The 23549-nt window shown below is 55.4% G+C and overlaps 2 protein-coding genes across 14 annotated transcripts in view; one reads left to right on the top strand and one right to left on the bottom strand.

The window, feature by feature from the left end:
• Positions 1-780: 780 nt before the first annotated feature.
• TMEM150B (transmembrane protein 150B) lies at positions 781-9440 on the top strand. 11 transcript variants are annotated; one of them, XM_033224456.1, is made up of 7 exons: positions 1177-1596; positions 1839-1977; positions 2757-2816; positions 2916-2958; positions 3205-3332; positions 6867-7047; positions 8704-9440. In XM_033224456.1, the coding sequence occupies exons 1-7, from the start codon at positions 1526-1528 to the stop codon at positions 8898-8900; spliced, it is 819 nt and encodes a 272-aa protein (XP_033080347.1). In that variant the 5' UTR covers positions 1177-1525; the 3' UTR covers positions 8901-9440. The 11 variants fall into 11 exon arrangements, with proteins under 11 accessions (XP_033080356.1, XP_033080354.1, XP_033080350.1 ...); XM_033224465.1 differs by lacking the exon at positions 8704-9440 and having other exon boundaries at positions 781-1259; positions 1902-1977; positions 2916-2983; positions 6867-7559; XM_033224463.1 differs by lacking the exons at positions 1177-1596; positions 8704-9440 and adding an exon at positions 783-1170 and having other exon boundaries at positions 1902-1977; positions 2916-2983; positions 6867-7559.
• Positions 9195-23549, bottom strand: part of BRSK1 (BR serine/threonine kinase 1) — a 32432-nt gene continuing 18077 nt past the window's right edge. For all 3 annotated transcript variants that reach the window (XM_033224452.1, XM_033224453.1, XM_033224454.1), the window contains exons 8-19: positions 20401-20547; positions 19876-19907; positions 19210-19380; positions 18672-18769; positions 18248-18407; positions 17963-18023; positions 17138-17507; positions 16687-16735; positions 16469-16592; positions 15602-15800; positions 13327-13416; positions 9195-9831 (exon numbers count right to left, since the gene is read on the bottom strand). In XM_033224452.1, coding sequence (XP_033080343.1) covers positions 9674-9831; positions 13327-13416; positions 15602-15800; positions 16469-16592; positions 16687-16735; positions 17138-17507; positions 17963-18023; positions 18248-18407; positions 18672-18769; positions 19210-19380; positions 19876-19907; positions 20401-20547 — 1659 coding nt within the window. In that variant the 3' untranslated portion in view covers positions 9195-9673. The remainder of the gene's footprint in view (positions 9832-13326; positions 13417-15601; positions 15801-16468; positions 16593-16686; positions 16736-17137; positions 17508-17962; positions 18024-18247; positions 18408-18671; positions 18770-19209; positions 19381-19875; positions 19908-20400; positions 20548-23549) is intronic.

Below are 23549 nucleotides of genomic sequence, written 5' to 3'. Positions count from 1 at the left end.
CAAGGGTGGAGGCTCAGATCTGTGTCCAGGGGAGGACAGGGCTGAGAGTTTGGATGTTGAATACACAAAGCTGGAGGAAGGAAGTTAGGGGCCCCCAAAGCTAAAGTGCTGCCTGTTAGGTTCTAAGGAGACAGGACACAGTGGTTTGGGGATAGAGAGCCCTTAGGAAGTGGCCATCAGACCAAAGGACCCAGGCAGTCCTGCAGCCTGGACTTTGCCTCTGCAGCATGTCTGCCTGAGCCCCACCCCAAATGCCAGCCCTTCTTTCCTGAGCTCACCCAGCCCCACCCCCAGGACTGAGAGCCCCAGGAAGCTTGGAGAGGTGAGCATCCCGGGGAGGCCCTGGAGGCTGGCAGGTGCACGGAGGGGCTGGGAGAGCAGGGAGAAACTCCCCAAGCAGAAGAATGTGTGAGCTAAGACTGAACACTGAAACAGGTGGAGAAATTGCCTGGAGTGGAGGAGAGCTGGCCGATGAGATCAGACCCCTTCCTGTGACTTCTGCTTGAGAACCAATGGGGGCCCAGAGGCCACGGCCACAATCTCATGCACCTGGGCCCTCTTCAAGGGGCTGGTTCTTCAGGTGTGAAGGGGAGGAGAGAGAGAGAGGAAAGAGAGGGGCCCAGCTTCAGCCCCTCGTTCCCCTGCAGAGCCCAGCCTGTGAGGCTTACCTGTCCCTGTCCCTGCTAGCTGGGCTATCTCGGGGTTTGGACCTCGTGAATGTCAGAGGCAGGAGGGACTCCAGAGTCTAAAGAAGGAGGGCCTAGAGGTCTGACCCTGGGTTTGAGGGAGGAGGGACTGAGGGACTGGACTCCTGGGTCCTGGGAAGAAGGAGGAGGCCATGACCCCAAATCCCTAAGGACCAAACGGTGGGGGGAGGTCAGAAGCTAAAGGTGGCTGTCGGGAGAGAGAAGGAAAAGGGTCAGGTGATAGGAGCAGTCTTTGTCTGGCTGGAGGGATTTTCGGATGGAGATGTCATTGCTGAGAGCTCCCTTCCCACCCACGCTCAGCCTGCCTGGGGAACTCCAGCAGGGAAAAGGGGAAGGGTGAGAGGAAGGAGAGCGCAGGAGGGTAGGCGGGGTAATCAGGGCTCCATATCTCACAGACCAGAAACAGAAGCTGCACCCAGAGAGCAGGCGGACCTGACGCCGTCGCTCTTGGGTACCCGAGTAGGTAAGAGCTGGGAGGTTGGACCTCAGAAGCTGGAGAAGAGTATCTGTATTCTAGGAGGAACTGGGGCCCTGGAATTCTGCATCTTCCAGGTTGGAGAGAGCTGGAGGCTCAGATTCCTGGTTCCTGGGGAGGGAAGGGCTGAGACTTTGGACGTTGAACCCACAAAGCTGGAGGAAGGAAGTTAGGGGCCCCTGAAGCTAAGGTGCTGCCTGCTAGGTTCTGAGGAGACAGGACATGGCGGTTTAGGGTAGAGAGCCCCTCAGGAAGTGTGGGTCAGACCCAAGGCCCCAGGCAGCCCTCCAGCGCTCCAGCCCGGACTTTGCCTCTGCCTTGGCCTGCCTGAGCCCCATCCTGAATGCCAGCCCTTCTTCCCCAAGCTCACCCAGCCCCAGTCCCAGGACTGAGAGCCCCAGGGAGCTTGGAGAGGTGAGCATCTCAGGGAGGCCCTGGAGGCTGGGAGCTGCAAGGAGGGGCTGGGAGGACAAGGAGAAACTCCCCAAGCAGGAGAATGCGTTAGATAGGGTTGAACACTGCGGGATAGGTGGGGAAATTGCCTGGAGTGGAGAGCTGGCCAATTAGATCAGATCCCCACCCCTGACTTCTGCCTGAGAGCCAACGGGGGCCTAGTGGTTGGGGCCACAATTGCATGCACCTGGGCCCTCCTTGAGGGCTGGTTTTTCAGGTGTGAGAGAGACAGGTGTCCTGCCTCAGCCCCGCTCCTTCACCTGCAGAGCCCGGCATGTGGGGCTACCTGTCGCTGATGCCCGTCTTCCTAGCTGTCTGGGCTATCTCTGGCGTCTGGATCGTGTGAGTGTCAGAGGCATGATGGACTCGAGTCTGAGGGTGTAGGGGCTGGGGCCTGGATTTCTGGCTCTGAGGGAGGAAGGGGTTGGGGGCCTTGACCCCTGGATCTAAGGGAGGAGGATCTGGGGGTCTGGACTCCTAGGTCTGAGGGAGGAGGGGCTGGGGTCTGGGCTCCTGGGTCTGAGGGAGGAGAGAATGGGGTCTGGACTCCTGGGTCTGAGGGAGGAGGTGCTGGGGCCTGGACTCCTGGGTCTGAGGGAGGAGGGGCTGGGACCTGGACTAATGGGTCTGAGGGAGGAGGGACTTACAGCCTGGACTCCTGGGTCTGAGGGAGGAGGGGCTGGGGGTCTGGACTCCTGGGTCTGAGGGAGGAGGGGCAGGGGGTCTGGATTTCTGGGTCTGAGGGAGGAGGGACTGGGGGCCTGGACTCCTGGGTCTGAGGGAGGAGGGGCTGGGGGTTCTGAACTCCTGGTCTGAGGAAGGAGGGGCTGGGGGTCTGGACTCCTGGGTCTGAGGGAGGAGGGGCAGGGAGTCTGGATTTCTGGGTCTGAGGGAGGAGGGACTGGGGGCCTGGACTCCTGGGTCTGAGGGAGGAGGAGGTGGGGCCTGGACTCCTGGTCTGAGGGAGGAGGGGCTGGGGCCTGGACTCCTGGGTCTGAGGGAGGAGGGGCTGGGCCTGGACTCCTGGGTCTGAGGGCGGAGGGGGCTAGAAGTCCTTGTTAGTTTGGTTGACAGAAGGAAAAGTAGGTGGGAGTCGCCACTCACTCTGATTTCCCCCGTAGTTTTGCCATCGCAGTGACCAACAGGACTGTCGACCTCAGCAGAGGCTTTCCCTACATCAGGTAGTCCTGCCCCAGGCTAGGGATTTGGGGGTACTGCCGCTGCAGGAAAGTGGAGGCCCCGGCTTGGATGGCCCAGGATGACCCCTTTGTCTTCCCCAGCATCTGCGGATCCTTCCCCCCTCAGAGCTGCATCTTCAGCCAGGTGCTCAATATGGGAGCTGCTCTGGGTAAATATTGCCCAGCCCTTTGGTTCAGTGCTCCCCAGCCCAGCCAAGCGAGCTCCGAGACGGCTCCTTTCTCAAACCCAGGAGTCCATGCCCCAGGCCCCTCTTTCCCCAAAATCCGGGAGTTTTTCGCCTTCTCCCTCACTTTGCTCCCCTCCTTTCCCTCGCTGGGTCCCAGGAGTCCCGGGTGGGTCTCCCTCCTACTTCCTTCTCCCCTCTCCCAGCCGCGTGGATCTGCATTATCCGTTACCACCAGCTCCGGGACTGGGGCGTCGGAAGGTGGCCTAACCAGCTGATCCTATGGACGGGTCTTCTCTGTGCCCTGGGCACCTCCGTGGTAGGCAATTTCCAGGTGAGACCGAGTCGGTGCCCAGGGTCTGCCCTCTCCGACATCTGGAACTACAACTCCCAGCATGCCCCGCGGCCATAGGCTTATTGTCTCGCGGCTGGTTCCCGCGCGGCCTCCTGGGACTTGTATTTTTCTTTGGCCAGTGGCCTCGGACCGGCTGGATTCCTTTGCTTTGTGAATGGGGCACTCCGAGCGAGGCTGTTTGTATGTAGGACTTCTTTGACTTCGAGGAGGTTGGGATAATTTTCTGCCAGCCCCTCTCCCCAGCTCATTTAATGATGAAATTACTGGGCCAGGCGCAGTGGCTCACGCCTGTAATCTTAGCATTTTGGAAGGCCGAGGCGGGCGGCTCATTTGCGATGAGGTGTTCGAGATCAGCCTGGCCAACATGGTGAAACCTCGTCTCTACTAAAATATACAAAAAGGAGCCGGGTGTGGTGGCAGGCGACTTAATCCCAGCTACTTGGGAGGCATCGGCAGGAGAATCATTTGAACCCGGGAGGTGGAGGTTGCAGTGACCCGAGATCGAGCCATTGCACTCAAACCTGGAGGATAAGAGCGAGACTTCTCTCAAAAAAAAAAAAAAAAAAAAGAAAAGAAAAGATGAAATTACTGGCCGGGCTCTGTGGCTCATGGCTGTAATCCCAGCACTTTGGGAGGCCAAGGCAGGTGGATCACCTGAGATCAGGAGCTGGAGACCAGACTGGTCAACATGGTGAAACCCTGTCTCTACTAAAAATACAAAAAATTAGCCAGGGGTAGTGGCAGGTGCCTGTAATCCCAGCTACTCAGGAGGCTGAGGCAGGAGAATCGCTTGAATCCGGAAGGCGGAGGTTGCAGTGAGCCAAGACCATGCCATTACACTCCAGCCTGGGCCACAAGAGTGAGACTCAGTCTCAAAAAAAGAAAAAAAAAAAAAAAAAAAAAAAAACAAAGAAAGAAAAGAAAAGAAATTACTGAGGTTGGGCACAGTGGTTCATGCCTGTAATCCCAGGACATTGGCAGGCAGAGGTTTGAGCCCAGGAGTTCGAGACCAGCCTGGACAACATAGCAAGACTCTGTCTCTACAAAAAATAATTAGCCAGGCGTGGTGGCATGCACCTGTAGTCCCAGCTATGCAGGAGGCTGAGGTAGGAAGATAGAGGATTGCTTGAGCCCAGGAGGTCGAGGCTGCAGTGAGCTGTGATTGTGTCACTGCCCTCCAGCCTGGGGAACAGAGTGAGACCCTGTCTCAAAAAAGAAATGACTGAGATTTACTCATTCTTCATGTTAGGCAATTGACTAAACATTTGGCAGCCATTGGCAGCAGGCTTTCCATTTTGTACATGACTTCATTCCATCTCCATAAAGACTCTAGCTAGGTCTGTCCTTATTGCCCGCGGACCACAGAGAATATATGTACATATATATGTGTATGTGTATATATACATATATGTGTATATATACATCTATGTGTATATATGTACATATATGTGTGTATATATGTGTGTGTGTGTGTGTATATATATGTACATATATATATATGAGATGGAGCCTTGCTCTGTCACCCAGACTGGAGTGCAGTAGCACGATCTTGGCTCACTGCAACCTCTGCCTGCCGGGTTCAAGCGATTCTCCTGCCTCAACCTATCAAGTATCTGGGACTATAGGCACCCACCACCACATCCGGCTAAATTTTTTTTTTGTATTTTTAGGAGAGACGGGATTTCACCATGTCGGCCGGGCTGGTCTTGAACTCCTGATCTCAAATGATCCACCCGCCTCAGCCTCCCAATGTGCTCTGCAACTATTTATTTATTTATGTATTTGAGACAGAGTCTTGCTTTGTGGCCCAGGCTGGAGTGCAGTGGTGAGATCTTGGTTTACTGCAACCTCCATCTCCCGAGTTCAAGTGACTCTCCTACTTCAGCTTCCAGAGTAGCTGGGATTACAGGCGCTTACCACCACACCCGGCTAATTTTTGCATTTTTAGTAGAGACAAGGTTTCACCATGTTGGCCAGGCTGATCTCAAACTCCTGACCTCAAGTGATCTGCCCACCTTGGCCTCATTAAGTGTTGGGATTACAGGCGTGAGTCACTGCCCAGCCCTCAACCTGTTGTTATTATCTTGTTCCTCTAAGGAGTATTTTTAGACATTTGCCCCTGGTTGTCCCCTCTTCCCATTATTATTATTATTATTATTATTATTATTATTATTATTTTGAGACAGAGTCTCGCTGTGTCGCCCAGGCTGGAGTGCAGTGGCCGGATCTCAGCTCACTGCAAGCTCCGCCTCCCGGGTTTACACCATTCTCCTGCCTCAGGCTCCCGAGTAGCTGGGACTACAGGTGCCCACCACCTCGCCTGGCTAGTTTTTTGTATTTTTTTAGTAGAGACGGGATTTCACCGTGTTAGCCAGGATGGTCTCGATCTCTTGACCTCGTGATCCGCCCGTCTCGGTCTCCCAAAGTGCTGGGATTACAGGCTTGAGCCACGGCGCCTGGCCTTCTCATGAAATTTTAAGTATTTATTTTATTTATTTATTATTTGTTTGTTTATTTTTGAGATGGAATCTTGCTCTGTTGCCCAGGCTGGAATGCGATGGTGCCATCTCAGATCACTACAACCTCTGCTTCCTGGGCTCAAGTAATCCTCCAGCCTCAGCCTCCTGAGTAGCTGGGATTACAGGCCTGAGCCACCATGCCCAGCTAATATTTGTATTTTTTTTTTTTTTTTTTCTTCAGATGGAGTCTTGCTCTTGTTGCCCAGGCTGGAGTGCAATGGTACGATCTTGGCTCGCTGCAACCTCTGCCTCCCGGGTTCAAGCGATTCTCCTGCCTCAGCCTCCTGAGTAGCTGGGATTACAGGTGCCTGCCACCACGCCTGGGTAATTTTTTGTATTTTTAGTAGAGATGGGGTTTCACCATGCTGGCCAGGCTGGGCTCGAACTCCTGACCTCAAGTAATCTACCCGCCTTGGCCTCCCAAAGTGCTGAGATTACAGGCGTGAGCCACCGTGCCTGGCAATATTTGTATTTTTTGTAGAGACAAGATTTTGCCATGTTGCCCAGGTGGGTCTCAAACTCCTGAGTTCTAAGTGACCCGCCTGCTTCACGTTCCAAAGAGCTGGGAATACAGATGTGAGCCATCATACTAGGCCGAAATTTTAAGTATTTTAAAATTTTAATGGAATATTATGCTGTGTATCTGTAAGTTACATACAACTGTTAATATTTAAGAATTTTTCACCTGCAAGACCAATTTTTTGGGGAAATATCTGTCCCCTGCCTTGAGAATGCAAGATTTATTCCACTCATATTTACAGAGCATCTGCTATGTGCCAATCACTGTTCTAGGAATTGAGGCTATAGCATGAACAACAGATTTAAACGCCTGCCCTTGTGGAGCTGACAGTAGCCGATGTGCTTAATAAGCCCATCACTGGGTATGGAAAGTTGGTGATCACTGTCTACTACGTTGGTGAAAGGCCCTGGCCTTCTGGTGCCCCTTACCCTCCTTCCCAGAGTCTCCCTCCCAACTCCTCCCTTCTCCTCCCAGGAAAAGAACCAGCGGCCCACGCACTTGGCAGGGGCCTTCCTTGCCTTCATCTTGGGTAACGTCTACTTCTGGCTGCAGCTCCTCCTGTGGAGGCTGAAGAGCCTGCCCCAGCCCGGGGCTCCCTGGATCGGGCCACTCCGTCTGGGCCTCTGCAGCTTCTGCACCATCCTCATTGTGGCCAGTATCCTCCTTGTATCCGGGGTAGGGGTTGGGGGTGGTTCTTCACTGGAATCAGTCTCCCTGTCTGGCTGTGTGTCACTGGGGACGTCTCTTCCTTTCTCTGGGCTTCAGCATTTGCACAGGATTACAGCTTTGTCGTCGAGAATGCCGACTCTGGGGTCACGTTGCCCAGGTTGGAATGCCCTGTCCTCCACACACTAGCTGGGGGAATCTTCCACGGGCTGTTACTTCTTGGTGTCAATGGTTTCCTCGTCCCTCAAATGTGGATAACGACAGGCTGACCTCAGGGTTGTGAGTGGATAGGATAATATGTACACGTTGCTTAGATCTGTGCCTGGCATATAGTGAGTGACCAGTAAATACTGGAAGAATGATATACCAAGAACAGTCCCAGGCCGGGCGCAGTGGCTCACGCCTGTAATCCCAGCACTTTGGGAGGCCGAGGTGGGTGGATCACAAGGTCAGGAGTTCGAGATCATCCTGGCTAACACGGTGAAACCCCGTCTCTACTGAAAATACAAAAAATTAGCCAGGTGTGGTGGTGGACACCTGTAGTCTCTGCTACTGGGGAGGCTGAGGCTGAGGCAGGAGAATGGCATGAACCCGGGAGGCGGAGCTTGCAGCGAACCGAGATCGCACCACTGCACTCCAGCCTGGGGGACACAGCGAGACTCCCTCTCAAAAAAAAAAAAAAAAGAAGAGACCAGGTCTTGCTCTGTTGCCCAGACTGGTCTTGAACTCCTAGCCTCAGGCAATCCTCCCACCTTGGCCTCTCACCTTGGCTGGGATTGTAGGCATGAGCCACCACTTCTCAGCCCGCTTAGAAATCCCTGAATGAATGGAATGCACTATCTGGGAGGGGTGAGGTGATGAGTGGCTCCAGTGAGAGAAGTTCCAGAAAACAAGAGCTGTCTCCACTAGGCTGGAGCCTGGAGCCTGCAGGGCTGGCAGAGCAGGAAAAGGTCTTAAGAAACTAGTGGAAGGCGAGAGCCAGAGAAGGGACGGGGCAGACGAGGAGAGAAAGGTGCAAGACAGGAGGAGAGGGCTGGAGAGAGACAGGTAAGGCAGATAGGACAAGACTTGGGGTGACCAGCTGGCCAAGAGGGATGAAGAGGGGGCCGGGAGTGTCTTCTGGGGCACATGAGTGGATGGTGGAGTTGTCACGGAGGAAGGGACACTCAGAGAAATAGATTTTACAGGGAAGAGATTAGACTCTGGGAGTGAGCAGGAGATGCCTATGGGCCTTGGGTAGCCGGGTGGATGTTCAGGAGAAAGTTGCAAAGCACAGTCTGAGGCTGGCGGTGGAGAGGGAGGCGTATTTAGGAAACCCTGCGTGTTTGGAGGGAGGAGCAACGGCAGCTGGGTGTCCTGGACAAGTAGGGAGGCAACCAGGCCCTTCCCTGGGTTAGGGAAGGGAGACGGAAACTTTTTGGGATATTGGGAATGCAATAGTTACACGGGGGCGGCATGCAAAGGAAAGCGCCTGCAAGCAGCTTGAGATTGAGACAGGGGCTGGAGAGCATCGGAGTTATGGAGAAAGGTGAGAGCTGAGGATGGGGACACCCGGAGATGGCCTCCGCGCAGCGCGAGGGGGCACAGAGTCCGGGCCGGGCTCCCCGTCTGTCGCGGTAGCAGTGTGGCCCTTGACCCTGAGCAGTGATCATCCTCCACGCCTGCTCGCTGCGCAGCGTCTCTGCGGCCTGCGAGTGGGCGGTGGCCATGCTGCTGTTCGCGCTCTTCGGTCTCTTCGCCGTTGACTTCTCCACCCTGGAGAGCTGCACCCTGTGTGTTCAACCGTGGCCCAGCCTCAGCCCCTCGCCGGCCTCCCCCATCTCCCTGCCGGTCCAGCTGTAGCAGCCACCCTGACCTGGGCCTCGCCCTCACCAGTGAAGCAGGAAAGATGGGGCCAATCTCAGTGCCCCGCGCGCAGCAAGCCACTGGGGATCTCTCCAACCGGCTGGGGCTGCTGCTCACTGACCTGGAGCCGGAGGACCCGTGTGCCGGCGCGGAGGGCCTCTGAACGGCTGGTGGCAGCCAGCATCCCCGTCCCCGCCTTCGGGCCCTGCCCCTGCAATTGGGCACCCAGGAAGCGAGAGGCCAAGGCCAGCCAGCTGTCCCTGATCAAGGCTATTTATTATTATTATTATCTTTTTTTTTTTTTTTTGCCGCCGGCGGAATCAGAGACACGGACGCAGGCAGGATCACGCGAAACCAGAATTCCTTCCGGAGAGCAAATCCGTACAGAAGGTCGTGAACGGGAGGACCAGGGGAGGAGGGGCCCAGGAAGAGGGGGTTGGGGACGACACAGGGACAGAGGGCCCTGTCCGGATCTGCTAAGCCACCCCAACCAGCTCCCGTCCCTCCCCCACCCCACCCCGCAGAGAGATTGATCCATAAATAAAATAATAAATTAATCAATAAATAAAATAGAAACAGCTCCCCCGCCCCCTGTTCCCCTAGAACCACCCCCAGTTGGGCACGGCCCGCGGAGCCCATCCCTGCAGGGCAAGGCCGGTTTTTGTGTCCACCCCCCCTCCCGACATGTTCCTTGGGCCTTATTTACAGATTCACAGTTGGGGGGCAGGGAAGGGGGGTGGGGGGTCCCCTCCCTCCCCGGCCCCCTGGGGTCAGGGCAGAGGGGTCCCGTTGGTGGCCAGGAGCTTCTTGTCCTTGGGGGGACCTCGGCGGGGAGAGCTGCTCAGCTCTGGGTCTGGGCGGCCGGGTGGGGGCTGCAGGCTTCGGGCTGGGGCACCAGCAGGCCGGGTCTGGGCCCCATTTTTCTCATCTGCAAGGGAGGAAGAGGTTTTTTTCGTGGGTTCCACAGCCCAGGGTTGGGGGTTCCCATTCCCAGGGGATGGGGGCAGAGTCTCCTTATCAGTCGGTCTCAGTGACCCCGAGGCTCCAGCTCCAATCCCCAATAAGACCTAGTCCCTCCACCACTTGGCCTTGAAGCCTCCAGATTTGGTTACTTGGAGGACACACCCCAAGTGACAAGGCCTGGCTCCCCTAGGATGGGGGCTGCACCCTCTGCCCCCCGCAACCCTGGGGCCAGGTTAGTCCAAGGGAGACCTGGGCTGGGCCTGACTTTAGGAGACTCTCAGATTCTGGTTCTGATACTGTTTGTTAAGAAACAGCTCACCAGGGCAGTGCTCAAAGTTCATAGCCAGAGGGCCACCTGACTCCTACCCTGGTTGGTAGAGAGAAATGTTCCACGGAACTGGGCTCAAGGGAGCCTCCTGGTGGCAGGGTTCTCAGGCCCCTCATGCTGGGCCAGCCTGACTCAGGTCACTCTCTCCTGGGTCCTGAGGCCACCTCCTCTTGGGGACTGTGGTGGAAACACTGGTTGCTGGGTGGTCTCTAGCAATTTCCATGGGACCCAGAATGTTACCTGAGGTCCCCTGGCAGAGACCTCGTTTTTCTTTTAAGACAAACTGAGGGGGCCGGGCGCGGTGGCTCACGCCTGTAATCCCAGCACTTTGGGAGGCCGAGACGGGCGGATCACAAGGTCAGGAGATCAAGACCATCCTGGCTAACATGGTGAAACCCTGTCTCTACTAAAAATATAAAAAAGCAGGGTGTGGTGGCGGGTGCCTATAGTCCCAGCTACTCAGGAGGCTGAGGCAGGAGACTGATGTGAACCCGGGAGGCGGAGCTTGCAGTGAGCTGAGATCGCACCACTGCACTCTAGCCTAGGCCATGAGCGAGACTCTGTCCCCCGCCCCGCAAAAAAAAAAGACAGACTGAGGGGGCTGGGCGCGGTGGCTCACGCCTGTAATCCCAGTACTTTGGGAGGCTGAGGCAGGCAGATCATTTGAGGTCAGGAGTTTGAGACCAGCCTGGCCAACACGGTAAACCCCATCTCTACTAAAAATACAAAAATGAGCTGGGTGTGGTGGCGGGCGCCTGTAATCCCAGCTACTCGGGAGGCTGAGGTGGGAGAATCACTTGAAACCTGGGAGGTGGAAGTTGCAGTGAGCTGCGATCGCGCCACTGCACTCCAGTCTGGGTGACAGAGCGAGACTCTGTCTCAAAAAACAAAAACTGGGGGGCTTCTTGTCATAGCAACCACTATGACTTGGAGGCCTGGTCCCCCTACTCCATTCTCCTTTATGAGACAGGTGGCTGAGCCCCCGGGGTGCCTGTTAGTCCTACATCTTCGAGGGTGTGCCCCTTTTGAGACCCCTGGTTGCTGAGGCCAGCTTTCCTTGGCAACCGGGTCCTCATTTGCTTTCCGGTTGCCCCTAGCAACCATGAGAGGAGGGTTTCTGCACCTCAGCATGGCTGCCACTTGGGACCCAGCTGTCGGGGGGGGGGGGCTGTTCTGTCAACTGTAGGGTATTCTGCAGCATCCCTGGCCTCCACCCACAAGAGGCCACTGGCATCCCCCTGCTTTCCCCAGTTGGGATGAGGAAAAGCATCTCCAGACATTGCTCAGTGTCCCTGGGGGGTTGTGCTAGGCTGAAGAGCGGCCCCCTCCGAAGATGTCCACATGCAGGTACCAAGAACTGGTGACTATGTTCCCTGATGGAGCACAGGAGACCCTGTGCTGCGGGGAAGGTGAGGGACCGTGAGGCGGGGGTTATCTTGGAGGATCTGTGCAGGTCCCACTGAGTCACCTTTTCCCAGCTAGGTTCGGTCAGAGGGATAGATGGCATCACTGGCTTTGAAGATGGAGGAAAGGGCCTTAACCAGAGGAGTGTGGGCGGCATCAAGGAACTGGAACCCACAAGGAAACAGACTCTGCCCGAGAGCCGCCTGGAGGGAGCATGGCCCTCCAGGCACCCTGTTAGCCTGCGGAGACGGGGTTGGACGTCTGACCTCCAGGACTGTACAAGAATCATCACTTGTGTTGTTTCACCTCCCAAGGCTGTGTCGTTTGTTGACGGCGGCCAAAGGAAACACACACGGGGTGAAACCAGCCCCCCGAGTTGAGAAGCATGGCTGCAGAGCCCAAGACCTGACCCTGGCACTCAGTTTCTGGTGACAAGGCCAAAGCTGCCCTGGCCCCTGGCCTCAACACTGGGCCCTGTTTCCCTTCAACAGGGGTCCAGGCTTCAGGAAGGGGCCTGGGCCCCGTGAGGCTGATGCTGCCTGCCTCCCCTCAGAGCAGACGGCTGTCCACGTGCCCTGCAAGGGGGCCCCGTACACTGTTTCACCGTGTCCCCCGCGACCTTGTTCCTATGGGAGGGACTGCCATGGTCTCAGGAATGAGGGCTGATTTCCAGGGCCGGCGCTCTCTTCCCTCGAGAATTCTGGCTACCTCTGGTTGCTTGGGCGAGCGCACCCCATGCTGTGGACTGAACACAGCATCCTCCCAAATTCGTGTGCCAAAACCCAACCCCAGGGTGATGGTATTAGGTGGTCAAGTTGGGAGGTGATTAGGTCATGAGGGTGGGGCCTTCATGAATGGGATTAGTGTCCTTAGGAAGGAGGCCCCGGAGACTTCCCTTGCCCCTTCTGTTATGTGAAGACACAGCACAAACGTGCTGTCTGTCACCCAGGAAGCAGCTCTCACCAGACACCAAAGCTGCCAGCAGCTTCATCTTGGACTTCCCAGCCTCTAGAATTGTCAGCAATAAATTTCTTTTGTTTGAAAGTTGCCCAGTGTATGGTATTTTCTTATAGTAGCCTGAAGCCTAAGACACCTTTACAACAAACCCTCTGCTGTCCCCTGATTGCTAGAGGATTTGAGTCTTTGATGACCAGGACTGGGAGCCGGGGAAGGCTGGATCCCCCAGAGCAAGATCTTGCACATTCTCATGAACTCAGCTTAGAATTCTGATTGCTAGGGACCATTCGGCCCTAGCCCCAAAGTGAGGTGATGTCTGAGACCTGCAAAGAGGGTGGCCAATTTGTCCTGAGTTTAGACTCAAAGCCCTGCATCCCAGAAACACCCTTCAGTCCCAAGCAAACCAGGACGGTGGGTAACCCTCCTCCCAGACAGAGGTCCTGAACCTCTGCTGGCAGGATGTTCCATGACCACCAACACAGAGCCTGTCGTCTTCTTAGGGACCCCTGGGAGCCAGTCCTCAGGTTGCTAGGGAGACCCTCCTCAGGCCCCAGCCTCTCGGGGAACCTGCTCACAACTCAGTAGATGAGACCTCAGCTACGACAATGGTGAAGGAGCCCACTAGCTGGACCTCCTCTGCAAACCAAACCCCAGAGCACCTGCTCATGCTGGACCTCTTCCCGCCACCCACGGCCCCCTCCACCCACGGACCCCTCCACCCATGGCCCCCGCCACCCACGGGCCCCGCCACCCACGGGCCCCGCCCCCCACCTGCCAGGGCCTGCACAGAGGGCTGGTCATGCGTGCTCAGGAGCTGTGCCTGGATGGTCTCCACCACTCGCTTGAACCGACGGCTGGGACCTGGAGGGACAGGCGGGCAGAAAAACGCTGACTGGGGGTCCAGGGCCGGGAAGGTCGTCCCAGCCTGCAGAACCTAGTCCCTCCACCAAGCAAACCACCCTCCCACTCTGCGCCCCCATCTCCCCTGCTCCGCTGGGGCCACATCAATCCATGGTCTGAAAATGGGTCTGTGCTGCTATTTAAGGAACACAGTCAAACTCACATACCTTCAACTTCAAATAACAGGTGTGGGTTTCTATTCAAATAGATACTATTGCTTGTTGTTAGTTTCTAGCAGAGGCCATGAAGGACCAGAAATGTATGAAAAATAAGTTGGAGCCAGGCGCGGTGGCTCACACCTGTAATCCCAGCACTTTGGAATGCTGTGTGGATGGATCTCTCGAGGTCATTCAGGAGCTCGAGATCAGCCTGGCCAACGTGGCAAAACCGTCTCTACTAAAAATACAAAAATTAGCTGGGCATGGGGACGCGTGCTTGTAGTCCCAGCTATTTGGGAGGCTAAGACAGGAGAATCTCTTGAACCCAGGAGGCGGAGGTTGCAGTGAGCCCAGATCGCACCCCTGCACTACAGCCTGGATGACAGAGCAAGACTCCGTCTCAAAAAAAAAAAAAAAACAAAAAACACAACAACAACAAAAAAAAAAAAAAAAAAAGAAAAAGAAATCGGAGAAAGTCTTTTTTTTTTTTTTTTAAGACAAGGTCTCATTCTGTCACTCACGCTGGAGTGCAGTGGCATGATCACGGCTCACTGCAGCCTCAACCTCCTGGAATCAGGTATCCTCCCATGTCAGACTCTGGAGTAGCTGGGACTACAGGTGCATGCCACCATGCCTGGCTATTTTTTTATTATTATTATTTTGGTGTGTATGTGTATACATAATTTTTTTTTAGGGGCGAGGTAGAGATGAGGTCCCATTATGTTGCCCAGGCTGGTCTTGAACTCCCAGGCTCAACCAATCCTCCCACTTTGGCTTCCCAAAGTGCTGGGATTACAGGAGTGAACCACCATGCCTGGCCTCAGAAAAAGTCTTAAAATTGAGAAAGGTCTGCATATTAGTATTTTTTTTTTTTTTTGGGATGGAGTCTTGCTTTGTCGCACAGGCTAGAGTGCAGTGACACAATCTCGGCTCACTGCAGCCTCTGCCTCCCGGGTTCAAGCGATTCTCCTATCTCTGCCTCCTGAGTAGCTGGGATTACAGAGGCCAGCACACCACACCCGGCTAATTTTGGTATTTTTAGTAGAGACGGGTTTCACCACGTTGGCCAGGCTGGTCTCGAACTTCTGACCTTGTGATATGCCCACCTCAGTCTCCCAAAATGATGGGATTACAGGTGTGAGCCACCGCGCCCAGCCTGCATGTTAGTCTTTAAGGGAGACAGAAAAATAAGTCATAATTGGTTTTGGTGATGGAACACCCACAGTTCCATAGCCGCCTGGTTTAGAAATCCTTGGGGCAAGCCCCTCTCCCACCTGTGACATATTAATATTGGTGACAAAGAGATCGGAAATATCCCCCCCATCCCAACGCTCACTATCAGGACTGAGGAACCAAGTAGAAAGTAGAACTGGAAGCAAGGCATTCTGGTGGTTTTCCTTTCTTGTGCCAAGTCTCGACTGGTCATGGCTGCCTGGAGTGAAAGTTCCTGAGGCTGTCACTGAGCTTAGCAGGAATAAGCTCTGCCATCAATTGGTGATGTCTGCTCTGGGCCGACTGATATCAGACAGCAGGGTGCTGTCTCTTCACCCTTTGGCTCTCCCATTGTAAAGTAATAGGAAGAGCAGGACTCTCCCTCTGAAGTCGAGAGGCCTGGGTTGGGCTGCAGCTCTGCCACAGTGTATTGTGTGACTCTGGCCAAGTGCATTGACCTCCCTATGACTCAGTTTTCTCCTCTGTAAAATGGGTGATTACTAACACCTCAGAGGCTGCTTGGAAGCTTCAAGGAGATCACACATTATTTACACTGTAAATGCCAGGGAAATGCTGATGAGACTGGGGAAATAGAGGATGGAGTTGTGGGGGGGGGGGGGTCTGTGTGGGGAGGAGGAGCACAGAGAGTCGGCCCCAGCTGAACACCATCTCCTACTGGGCTCCTGGGCTCCTACACCTCCTGGGCTCCTACACTATCTGAGCTGTCGTGAACAGTCCCAGCACTGGGCTGAGGGCAGCCTAGCTGAGAGACTCACCCGAGATGAGCGTGAAGGTGACGGAATAGATGCCACCGCCTCCACTGCCGTCCCGTCGCGGGGAGGGCTCTGGACCCTCAGAGGAGCTGATGTCCACCTGGAAGCGGACTGGCTTTTGGAAGACGGAGGGGCCGCCACTGGCCTTGTACTCGGCCCTGAAGCTGGTCTGTGACAGCACACTGTGACTCAGGCTGGGGATCTGAGCGAGGTGGGAACACAGGAAGGGGTGAGCCCAGGGAACGGATACCCAGCCCCACAACCAGCTGTGGCCAAGGAACTACAAGTTCCACGAGCCACTGGAGGGAAAGAAGGACAGGAAATGCACTGGGAGGCCCCACTGCCTGCGAGGACTTGTAGCTTTCTCTATCCTATCAGCGAGTAATGGAGGAATGGCTGGACAACCCAATCCTAACATCACGAGGACTCTGATAGCTAGGTGACAGCCTCAGACTCCAAGACCACATGAAACACCGCTTGCTCCTTTTACAAATGCTTCCCATAGCCATATCTGTCACAGAAACTCTAAGTCCCATCGGCCCCTAGGCAAAAAACCACAGACCAGCAATGGGGCAGCCTTAAAATTGCCTGGGAAGTTTCTTCCGCTAGTTTCAAAGCTCGCAGTAGGAGAATGGGAACTCAACAATCCTTGGGGACAGTGCAATTCAGGATCCTATCTCCCCAATTCCAGGCCTCTGGCCATGATAAATTTTTCCTGCCTACTGACTTCTACCCAACTCTGGCCATAAAACTACAAATCCCAGGAGCCCCAGGAGGAAGCCAGGCCTATGCTAAGGTGGTTAGCCCCAGGGCCTGCTGGGACTTGTAGTTCTGCGGTGGTCAGGATCGACAGGGACCCAGGCCCCTCACCGACAGAAAGGCATGGACGATGTCTGCTTTGATGCTGCTGAGAGGTTTGTCCTTTAGCACGAGGAATATTTGTTCTTCTTTGTCCAAGGAGATGAAGTTCCCGAACCAGGAGCGTTTTGCCAGCCTGAGTGGGAGGGGATGGTTTGGAGGAGGGTTAGGAAGGCGCCAAGGGCATGAATCTCCTGCATCCCCACTCTTTCCTTCCCTGTTAGACTCACTCCGGGGAGGACTCTGGCGTCAAGCTGGACATCTCCTCAGCGGTAGGGACTGGTAGGGGGAAGGCAGAGAACGTGATCAACACCTGTCCACCGTCCCAGTTGCCAGCACACAGGCCTGCACTCACCCCCTCCCAGGGTTCCAGAGCCTGGAGTTGCAGCCTCAGCCAAGCCATCCCTCCTGGACGGGGCTCACAAACCACGGGCCAATGGGAGGTGATCCAGAGCCCCAAAGGGGCGTGCCCTTCGATGGAGGCCCTCCTCCGGAATTAGAGGCCCCACCTCTCTCCCCAACAGGTGCACCTCTGCTCCAAACCCCCTCTTCTCTAGAACTTGGGAATCCAGGCCCCCAGTCCCTTCCTCTCTAGACATGCCAGAGGGTCATCCCTGGGACCAGATTTTTAGCTCCTAGCCCCCTCCACACATTAGGACTCGGCAGTTCATGCCCCCATACCCTGCATCTTGCGCCGGTGAAAGCGAGGGGAGCCCAGGAAGCTGTTGCGGATGGAGTTGAGACGACTCCTCCAGGCGGCTCCCCCGACGCCACCGCCGGGGCTGGGGGGTGGTGTTGTCCCCGGGGTCCCAGTGGGACTGGCCCGGGGCGTGTGCAGAGGCGAGTGCAAGGGGGTTCCGCCAGAGGAGCGCGGGGAGCCAGGGGGGCCGGGCAGGGGTGTGGAGCGGGCACTGGGGGGTGGGGGCTGCTCCCCGGCACCCCCACCCCTGGGGCCCCGAGAAGGCAGCGTCTGCGTTTTGGAAGTCGGGGAGCCCCCACCTCGGGCCTCATCTCCAGCCCCAGGCTCCGGTGAAAAGGAAAAGACCGGACTCTGCAGAGGAGAGGAAACTGAGATGAGCGAGCGGACAACTCCCAGGAGGCGCTAGGAGACACACACACACACACACACACACACACACACACACTCACAGAGGCTGGCCCGGTGCATGCTGGAACTTGTAGTCCAACTATCCTCCTTCCCAGGCACCAGTGCAAGGATGACAAAGACTTTCTATCATGCTGTGGGCTGAAAACCCAGCCCGTGCAGAAACTAGTACACAGCAGGCACTCAACTAAATTCTGTAAAATCCCTTCAGGCATGCAATCCTAAGGAGGCAGAAATGGCCAATGGACCAAAATACTTTGGAGGCCTTGGGTCTTTGGCCCTCCAGGGACAAGGAAGCAAGTCTCAAGACTGCACAGGAATTGTAGTTTCTGCTACTCAATCTTTGCTCCATGTCTCCACCCCTTTCTCCTTCTTAAATCCCACTGGGGACCTGGCCTTACCCTTGGGCTGCTTAGAGGGCTGGAGGACAGACCCGTGGAGGCTCCACTGACGCTACGGGATCTGTTTCCAGGATAGATTAAAAAAAAAAAAAATCAGATGGGAGGGTTTCAAAAACCACAGACGTTCCCTGACTTCTACAATCCTTCCAGGTGAGGAAATGAGGCTCAGAGAGGGGAGGTGAACTGTCCCAAGGACACAGCACATTTGAGGTAGAGCTGGGGTTAGAATCTTGAACTCCGAGACCCAGGGATTGTGGATCCTCCTGGAGGGACAGGGGCTCCCACCTCTGGCTGTGCTGGGCCATCTCCAAGGCCCGTCGGGTGGGTACAGGGGAGCCACCACCCCCGGCATCGGTGATGCTCAGGACTTCCATGGACTTCCGCTCTGGCCGCCGCTTCCCGTGACGGCTCAGCATGGGGGAATCCACGCGCTTCCGGGGTGGGTCTGAGGGACAACGGTTTCAACCCAATCAAGAGATGGTTTCACCCAGCTGTGCACATTTACAACTGCCTTGGAAACTGCACAGATGGTGAAACAGGCCTAGAGCGGACAGGGGTTTTGATAAATGTCAAAGAGCAAGTCAAGCAGTCTAAACCTGGAAGCTCAGAGCCTGCAGCCCCTTCTTTCCTTGGGAATCTGGGGTCCCGGTACCCAGCCTCTTCCCATCTTGAGACCCGTGTGTCTGGTCCCCCAGCCCTGCCTTCTCACCAACATCATTCCGGGGAGGCAGGTCCTGGTCCTCACAGCTGGGATACCGCTCCTTCCGATCCAAAAGCAGATAATATATCATCTTTTCTTGGTTCTCCCTAAGGCAGGGGGTGGGAAAGGTGGAAAGAGGTAGAGAGGGCTGAAGTCCGAAATCAACGCTCAGAGGAGGTCTCCTCTGCTCCCTGTCTTTCTGCCCATGGTTTCCTTTTTATAGGTGTCAGTATGGCCAGTTTCTCTGGTTTAGGGTACATCTCAGCTGTGTTTCACTCAATTATAATAACCCTGTAACACCTAACATCTAGGCACGTACTATTTGTAAGTACTATGTCTATGTAAGTACTATGTGGCAGCATCTATTAATACTTTCTCAGCGTGCTTCTGGGTCGTTTTCCAGCTGGTTCCATCACTCCCAGGCGGGAGCTTCAAACCACTCCCCACGAGAGGCCGGGGTGCCTTGCCCAGCGCTCTGCATGTGCGCAGGGCGCTGCTGCAGCTCGCCCCACGTGGATACACGGGTGCAGGGGTCTCGGGGTCTTACTCCTCACTGCGCAGCTCGCGATGCAGCCTCTCACGGTCCCTGAAGCAGCCCAGGGACGCCATGCTCTCTAGGACGTCGGGATCTAGCTCTCCATTGGATGGCAGGCTCCGCATGGCTACCCGGCGGCCTGGGGCTGGCTCCAGGCACGGGTCTGGCTCGTGTTTCCCGCCTCTGGGGAAGTGGAGAAACACCATTGGGAACCAGGCTTCTGAGATTCAGCATTCTTCATTCTAGACTCAAGGGTTCCGGACCCCGAAATCTGAGTCCAGGCCCCGGCCCCTTCTCTCTCATACCCAGGAATCGAGACCCCCCCCCTCAGATCCAGGAGTCCAGACCCCCAGCCCCTTCTCCCTCAGATCGAGGGGTCCAGACCCCCGGCCCCTCCTTCAGACCCAGTAGTCCAGGCCCCCAGCTCCTCCTCCCTCGGATCCAGGAGTCCAGGCCCCCAGTCCCTTTTTCCTTCAAACCCGGGAGTCCTGGACCCGAGCTTAGCCCCTCCTCCCCCTGACCTCTAGACTCCTTCTCCAGCTGTGTTTTCTTCCCCCAGGGCCCATAAGTCCGAGTCCCTAGCCCCTTGCCACTCAGGAACCCTGGCATCCCACCCCTCCCAGCCACCCCACCCCTACTTCCGCCAGAGACCCAAGAGCCCAGTTACCCCATACTCACAGGTACCAAGGATGTTTCTGAATTTGCTCCAGCTGTGAGGGTGGTGAGTCGTAGAGAAGCAGAAGTGAGGTCGCACGCAATAAAAGCTGATTGGGGCGGTTTGGGGGTCCCTGATCATCTCCCCGCCCATCCCACTGGGGGCAGGATGACCTATGACGTCGCCCTCTAGTGGCAACTGAGTGCATCGCCCCACGCACACGCAGTCTCTGTGTATCCTGGAACGGCCGCATTACTTTGCCGCATGCGCAGTGGCATCCTATTGGTCTTACTCCTGCTCCCTCCCGCTGCCTGGGACGCCCCGCTCCAGTCTTGCGTAGCCCCCTCCCCAGTTTGGAGCGGCACTTTGCTGGACGTTGGGTTGCGGCTCAGCTGGCGATCCCAGTCACCCTGAGGGCTGATGGGCAGGTTCCGGAAACCCAAGCTGGGTTTCCCGCATGGGGATGAAACGTCATCCCCATGACTTTTCTAGGGGTTCTCTCTTCATCGGCCACTGTTCCCCCCTCCGCCAGTGCCCCCACAACTCACACTGAGCCTTTTTTCGGGCTCCACTTCGATCATTCCCCTCAGGAGGCTCTGGCAGTCTGGAGGAATGAAGTGGGGCATGTGGAAGACGCCCCGTTTCACCTTCTCCAGCAGCTGGCGGAGGTTGTCGTCATCAAAGGGCAGAGCCCCCTGAGCAAGAGATAACCAGGACCCCGCATTAGCACATTTCACCCTAACCACAAGCACTGGAGGTGGGGAACTACGGTCATCTCCACCTTACGGGCAGGGAAACTGAGGCACAGAGAGGCTCAGCAATTTGCCCAAGGCCCCTAGCTCGTCCGTGGCAGAGCAGGCACTTGGCAAGGAGCAGCTTGGAGCCCCGCTTATCAGGCTAGAATTGCAGCGGGGAGGCTGTTCCTTTTAGAGAGGTTTCCCCCCACAGCAGTTTCGAAGGGGTTGTCACTCATTCACTCATTCAACAAAAGGTGAGCATCTGTTACGGGTCAGGGATCCAGCAGTGAACACAACAGGCCTCTGCCCTTGCACAGCTCCAAACAAATAGCTATACAATGACGAGCAACTGAGTGAGGCTTCTCCCAGGAGGTGCAACGGGAGCAGAGACCTGAATGAGACTGAGCCCTAAATCAATGACTGGTGTCCTTATAAGAGGAGAGGAGGACGCAGACACAGAAAGAATAGTCATGTGATGATGGAGGCAGTGATGGGAGTGAAACAGCTGCAACTCAAGGAACGCCAAGGACACCAGAAGCTAGAAGAGACAAGGAAGGATCCTTCCCTAGAGCCTCCAGAGGAAGCAGGGCCCTCTGACACCTTTTCTTTTCTTTCTTTCTTTCTTTCTTTTTTGAGATGGAGTTTCGCTCTTGTTGCCCAGGCTGGTGTGCAATGAGGCGATCTTGGCTGACTGCAACCTCTGCCTCTCCCAGGTTCAAGCGATCCTCCTGCCTCAACCTCCCGAGTAGCTGGGATTATAGGCATATGCCACCATGCCCGGCTAATTTTTCTATTTTTAATAGAGTCGGGGTTTCACCATGTTGGCCAGGCTGGTCTCAAATGCCCAACCTCAAGTGATCCACCTGCCTCGGCCTCCCAACGTGCTGGGATTACAGGCGTGAGCCACCACACCCAGCCTAATTTTTGTATTTTTGGCAGAGATGGGGTTTCGCCACGTTGGCCAGGCTGGTCTTGAACTCCTGATGTCAGGTGATCCACCTGGCTCAACCTCCCAAAGTGCTGGGATTATAGGTGAGAGCCACTGCGCCTGGCCCCCACCTTGCTTTGAATCCTTGCTCTGGGGCTTATACCTTCATGAATGACCTCAGGCAAGTCACTGCTCTGAAAATGGCAATGGGTTGTCACAGCACCCACCTCGCAGACTGCAGCAGAATGAACTGACCCAGCACATGACAGTGCCGGGCCCACAGTCAGGACTGTTACACGCTGGCCGCTGTGATGCATTGACCAGAGACCCCACTACATCCTGCGTTCTGATGTAGCCACCAGCAATGAAGCAGGGAACTAAATCACATCCCTGCCTTCCTGGAGTTGGCCTGGCACACTGCCTGACACACACCGGACGCTCAAGTCATCAGCAAAGGCGGTGGAAGGAGCAGAGAAATTGCATTCCGGGGGGACAGGTAACAAACAAATGAACGTATCATACGGGACGGGAGGGAACCCTTCCCATCGCCCGGGCAAGGGTTGGAGGGAAGCCACGGTGACCCGCCATGGAGGAGCTGCCATTGGACAAAGACTCATGGGAGGTGACAATGTGAGCCTTTGAGGGCTTTTCCAGGTGTTGCAAGCTCCCGGCTGCCCCTGGTATCTGAGGCCTGTGGATGGAGAATGGGGAGATACAGAGAAGGCACCTCTGAATGCCGATCTTGGGGTACAGAAGCCTGGGTTTGACTTCTGGTTGGTTGCCTGATGCTGGAGCATGGAGCCTCAGTTTCCTCTCCTCTGTGAAATGGACATAATGATCCTGCCAGGAGGGGTACGGTATGGACTAAATGTTGTAATAACAGGCTGGGCACAGTGGCTCACACCTGTAATCCTAGCACTTTGGGAGGCCAAGGGGGGAGGATCACTTGATATCAGGAGTTTGACACCAGCCTGGCCAACATGGGGAAACCCCATCTCTACTAAAAATACAAAAATTAGCTGGGCAAAGTGGCGGGCGCCTGTAATCCCAGCTGCTTGGGAGGCTGAGGCAGGAGAATTGCTTGAACCCGGGAGTCGGAAGCTGCGGTGAGCCGAGATCGCGCCACTGTACTCCAGCCTGGGTGACAGAGAAAGGCTCCATCGCAAACAAACAATAATAATATATATTAAAACAAAAAATAATATATATAACAACAATACAATTGATTCTTGTTATTCTCCAGAGTTCTGTTCTATGAAGTCACTGCAAACTCTCAACTACTGAACGAGTCACGGCTACTGGAGGAACTATAGTTAGTTAGGTTCCTTTGATCCTCTCATCACATTTTTGTCAACCAGTCATTACATAACCTTGTTTGTATGTGTTTCTGTTTAAAGACACTTTTCTCTTTTTCTTGAGACGGAGTCTAGCGCTGTAGCCCAGAGTGCAGTGGCACGATCTCGGCTCACTGCAACCTCTGCCTCCCGGGTTCAAGAGATTCTCCTGCCTCAGCCTCCTGAGTAGCTGGGACTACAGGTGACCGCCACCATGCCTGGCTAATTTTGGCTAATTTTTGTATTTTTAGTAGAGACACGGTTTCACTGTGTTGCCCAGGCTGGTCTCGAACTCCTGACCTCATGATCCGCCCGCCTCAGCCTCCCAAAGTGCTGGGATGACAGGCATGAGCCACCGCGCCTGGCCTCAAGATACCTTTCACATATACTGTGTCATTGATGCTGAACTCACGGCCAGCAGCACTACAAATCATTCCTGAACAGAGCACGCCCATCACGGAGGCTTTCTCCAGAAGAGACATCACAGCCTCCCGTGCTTAGGAACACCAGACAGTACTTCAGAAGCACTTGGCTTCGCGGCCACTTTAAACAGCGAAATCACCACCAACACCACAAAAATGCGAGAAACATGACACAAAATAGGCGACAAAAGGGGGATTGTTTACAGGATGAGAGCTGAAACAGGGTCACTTTGACCTCAGCCAGGAACCTGCACCTTGGATGGGCGGCTCAGGTCT

Source organism: Trachypithecus francoisi, unplaced genomic scaffold (assembly GCF_009764315.1).
Source record: "Trachypithecus francoisi isolate TF-2019V2 unplaced genomic scaffold, Tfra_2.0 Lachesis_group12, whole genome shotgun sequence".
Lineage (NCBI taxonomy): Eukaryota > Metazoa > Chordata > Mammalia > Primates > Cercopithecidae > Trachypithecus > Trachypithecus francoisi.
Note: the sequence above shows the minus strand (reverse complement) of the source record. Positions and strands in the feature narration are given on the sequence as shown.